At 43.7% G+C, this 4,632-nt stretch overlaps 1 protein-coding gene across 1 annotated transcript; it reads right to left on the bottom strand.

Moving 5' to 3' along the window:
- Positions 1–304: 304 nt before the first annotated feature.
- LOC100028204 (60S ribosomal protein L23a-like) lies at positions 305–836 on the bottom strand (the record flags this gene model as incomplete). The annotated part of the gene is made up of 1 exon (XM_056810931.1): positions 305–836. A coding segment is annotated over one exon (468 nt), but the record flags the coding sequence as incomplete, so codon positions are not given.
- Between the last annotated feature and the right edge of the window lie 3,796 nt (positions 837–4,632).

Raw genomic sequence — 4,632 nt, 5'->3', positions numbered from 1 at the left:
CTCTAATTCCTTGCTAGCTTCCCATTACCAGTGCTTTAATGGGTATGGACTTGGCCTTTCTCTTGTTTTGGGAAAGATTGTTATTTTCTCTTTTTATGTAACAATTAAAACCGCTACTGGATCTACCAGGCTAGTGAATACACCATCTTTCTTACCACTAAGACACTGAGTCTATCCCCTGGATTCATGCATGAAGTGATCCTGGGCCTCCCTAAAGGAAGGGTCAATCTCTCTCCTTTTCTCTCTCTCTCTCTCTCTCTCTCTTTGTTCTTTCCTTCCTTCCTTCCTTGCTTCCTTCCTTCCTTCTTTCTCTCTCTTCCTTCCTTCCTGGAAAAAATTGTAGGTGGAGCAGGATAGCTGGACAAAGTTTAAATGATTACAATTTTGTTGGTAACATCCAATGTGGTGGCATCTGGAGCAAGCTGGAGGTAGGCCTCCTCTCCGTCAGTCCAGATCAGCGTGTTGACCCTGGCTACATCAATGTCCTGCAACTTCTTTACTGCCTGCTTGATTTGAAGTTTAGTGGCCTCAATGTCCACAATGAAGATCAGAGTGTTATTGTCCTCCGTCTTCTTCATGGCAGACTCAGTGGTCAAGGGAAACATAATCATGGCATAATGATCAAGCTTATTTCTCCGAGGAGCCCTTTTCTGAAGGTATTTGGGTTGCCTTCGAAGTCTCCGTGTCTTGAGTTGCTGTAAGGTGGGAGATGTTGGGATCTTCTTTTTTTTGTAGCTATGAACACCCTTCAATCCTACCTTCTTGGCCTTCAAGGCCTTGGACTTGTCTTCTGTTTGGGGGTGTTCCACCACTTCCTTCTTGGGCTTTGATGCGTCTCAGAGGAAAGGGAAGGAAAGGCCATATTCCTTTTCTCTAAGTCTTTGACTCGTTGCTCCCTTCCTGGGGGACCCCCCTCTCTCCCGGAAGATTAAAACTTGGGTTGGCCTCCCTTCTAGCCTCTTCCCAAAGTAGGGGAAGTAAAAAGGTTAATATGAGTACAATGTAAACTAGGTACAGGTCAGGCATTCATTTCCCCTACACCAGAAAATGCTAAACCCCAAAGGCTCTTGGTTTTCTTTTGATTGGCTTCTGCACTGTCCAAACTGTTCCTTCTGTCAAACTAGGTCAGGGCTTGGGGCTCCTCCGGCCATGGATCTTCTCTGAGAAGACCTCCTTTAGCGCAGTGACTAAGGATTCAGGAAGTCTTGACCCCTCCAGCTCACAGGGCCACCTCCAAGGCTGGACAGGCCTCTCTCTGGAGGCGGAGGTTTTGTTAAAATCAAGCAAAGTCACATAAAGCAAAAGAGGCCGTAGCAGGCCTCGGCTCCACCCCGTTCCGATTTATCTGGCTAGCTGAGGTGCTCGAGCCGCGCCCCCTTCCCCCCGTGAGAGTGGTCGGACGGGGGGGAGTCACGAAGGACGAGAGGCTGGACGGCCCAAACTGGCTTCCTCCGTTTTAGGCTCGGTGGGCAGGGGCTCCTCTGCTTAGTCCTCTCCCATCTCTCGGAGTCCTTGGGGGCGGAGTCCCGCGTGTCCTTCTGGAAGCAGCCCGGGACTTCTCATCGCTGAAGCTCCTCCCCTCCCCGCCAACCCCCCCCTTCCCCTCCCCATGGGGGGCGGGGCCGGGGCAGCCCTGCAGAAGTGGCGGTGATGGACGCGCCTCTGGCGGGCGCTAGCAGAGCTGGAGAGCAGCCGGGTTGGATCGCTGCGTTCAGCGGAGAAGAAACAGAAAACCTCGATGAGTAGACTGGCAAAACCGCGTCCTGTGCTGATAAAGCTTAAATATTTGCCTTCTAGGATTTTTAACACAGTTACAGAAGGGATTTGGGTCATTAAATAGCCATAGATCTCTTCAAATAGAATAATTCATGTATGCATGCATTCACTTGTATGACTTTATAGAAGTTCCAATTTTTTCCTGGGGTTGAGATAGTACTGTGATCTCCTGATAGTTGCCCACCTGTGGTTGATATCTATCTCCTCTCCTGAGGACATCCTTATAAAGCAACAGGTCTCAACCTTCCTGGTTTCTAGATCTTTTTACACTTGTGAAAAAATTATTGAGGAAGAGCTTTTGTTTATATGAATTATATATATTGCTATTTACAATATTGGAAATTAAAGTGTTATTAATTTTATTACTATTATAAAATAGATAAAAATAAAAAGATTTAAAAAATAAAAAAAAAATTTGCCTTCTAACTGGTTATCTCCAGAGTTGTAATTTAGGGGACCAAAACCTGCTCATCCCGTGAAGCCTATTCCTAGGTGGTGGTGCTTTGATGTTTAGCATTTCTTTCCATTCAGAATAAAATACTGGCCCTTATGCAGTTCCTATCATGATCAAGTACTGGGTATTTTTTAAACGTCTATCTTCTGTCTTGGAATCGATAGCCTCTATTGGTTCCAAGGCAGAAGAGTGGTAAGGGGTAGGCAATGGGGGGGGGGGGGTGTCCTCAAGTGACTTGCCCAGGGTCACACAGCTGGGAAGTGTCTGAGGTCACATTTGAACCCAGGACCTTCTGTCTCTAGGCCTGGCTCTCTACTGAGTCACCCGTTGCCCCCCTAATCCAGGACTTCTCATCTCTAGGCCTGGCTCTTTCTTTGGGCCTGGGGAAGGAAGAGGGGAGGGAAAGAAAATGAATCATTGAATCATGGAAAAATATTTAAAAATAAAAGTAAAGAATTTACAGATTTACACCGAAGCTTAAATGTTAACTTTTCAACTTCTGCTGTTTTGACTACATATTTGCATCTTTCTATTTCTGAAGAGCTAAGGGAAAAGTGCATTTAGTCAACTTCTTCCAAACTGAGTTGAGAAAAAACACTTCTAGATGAGGTCGATCTACCATCTGGGAATCCACTAGGCATGTCCCTTGGCACTCTGGGTCAGCATAGTAATGCTGGAGTTGCAGACCTTCTCTAATTGTTTCTATTCATGCTCACATTCTTCCTTCTGAGCAGTCTGGTTCTTATCCAGCCAGATTATTGTATGACATTCATCAAAGGATCTTCTGTTTGTCTTCATTTCCAATTTTTGCCTTGGAGTTTCTCATCCTCCACTGTGAGTTCTTTTGAGTTCAAGATCTTCAAGTGAGTTCTTGGAAGACAACTTGTCTCTTTGCTTCTCTTCTTTAGCTTCCTAGATCGTAGGTTCAATGTCTTCTTTGCTCAGATGACTTTTGTTATTGGTGATGGTGACCTTATTCTTCTTGCCCATGTTCTTCTAGTAGTCATATTAAGGATGCCAATTGTCAAATGTTACTTTGATGTGAGAAATATCCCTGGAGGCAAAAAGGATTTCTGTGAGTTCCATCTTGCCAAGCAGGTTGTTATCCTTTGTCACTGCTTTCTCACCTTCAAAAAAAACCCTGAATAAACACATAAATGCTAAAGTTGTGTGTTTGTTAGTAGGGATAGTGGTATTGCATTTGGTCAGAACTGTCCTAACTCCACTCACACTTTCAATAACAAAGAAGAGAGATGTCAAAAGCAAGTCCAGAATATTCTCAGATTTTTCTGCAGACAAGATGGCAGACTACACTGCTGAACCATAAGCAACAGCCTCATAAAGATTGATATTCTTGTTGAGCTTTGTCAAGGAAGAAGTCCTGCAGAAATTTCCTGGTTTGGGGGATATAATTGGAACCACCTACCAAAAATGATGGCCTTTTCCATGGGGTCCATTGTGCCATGGATGAAGTCGGCAATCACATTTTTAAAATGTGCATGAGTGATAGAGGTACAGAAATTAATACCTTCATGGGGAAATTGCTGCGAGGGTCCAAACTCCCAAAGGGGATGGGTTCTTGGAGGTGGGATGTTGTCAGCAGAATGATGAATGGGACACAGCTTTCAAATTCAACCCTCAGCACAAGTTTCACAGGATAAACTGCTTTGCCTTGGCTGAGGCTTGGCTTTATTTTATACCCTCATGGTCACACATCTACTTGGCACATAGTTTCATTCTCAACATACATGTTTCCATAGATCCTAAAACAGACACGAAGTCTAAGGAGATAGTCAACAAAAACACTGTTGCTAAGTGTGGGGTCAGAGGGTAGAATCAATATGACCCAGATTTAGGTCAGGGAATTCTGAGCACAGATTTGCCAGAAGTTTTAAGCCTAGAAAAGAGGGGCCTATCTAAGTGGGTACATAAGAATCCTTAGGTTTTAATTTTGTGAGTGGGATCTCTTGGTAATATTCTGGGGGGATAGAATAGGACATCTGTATTAACTGCAAACATGTTGCTCTCATCTATTTTTCCTGGGGATAAGTAAGAAAATAATCATTGCAATTTCAATAATAAGGGGGTGTTAATAAGGAAAGTCACTGAGAGGGGTTGAATGGGTGTCTCATCTTTCCTGGGTACTGCTTTGCAGGTATGGCTCTAGTCTTTTCATTAGAAATGCTCGGAAGACTCCTATTTTATTAAAGATCTATTTCTTCTTCCATCTCATCATACTTAATTTTGCTGGGAAAATTATAATTGGCTGTAATCTTATATTCTTTGCCTCTTAGAATATCATATTTCCAGTTCTACTCCTTTATAGTGATGGCTGTGATTATGACTGTGGCTCCTCACTAATTGAACTGTTTCTGACTACTTTCAGTAATTTTTTCTTTGAC

This window comes from Monodelphis domestica, chromosome 1, assembly GCF_027887165.1.
Source record: "Monodelphis domestica isolate mMonDom1 chromosome 1, mMonDom1.pri, whole genome shotgun sequence".
Taxonomy (NCBI): Eukaryota; Metazoa; Chordata; class Mammalia; order Didelphimorphia; family Didelphidae; genus Monodelphis; species Monodelphis domestica.
Note: the sequence above shows the minus strand (reverse complement) of the source record. Positions and strands in the feature narration are given on the sequence as shown.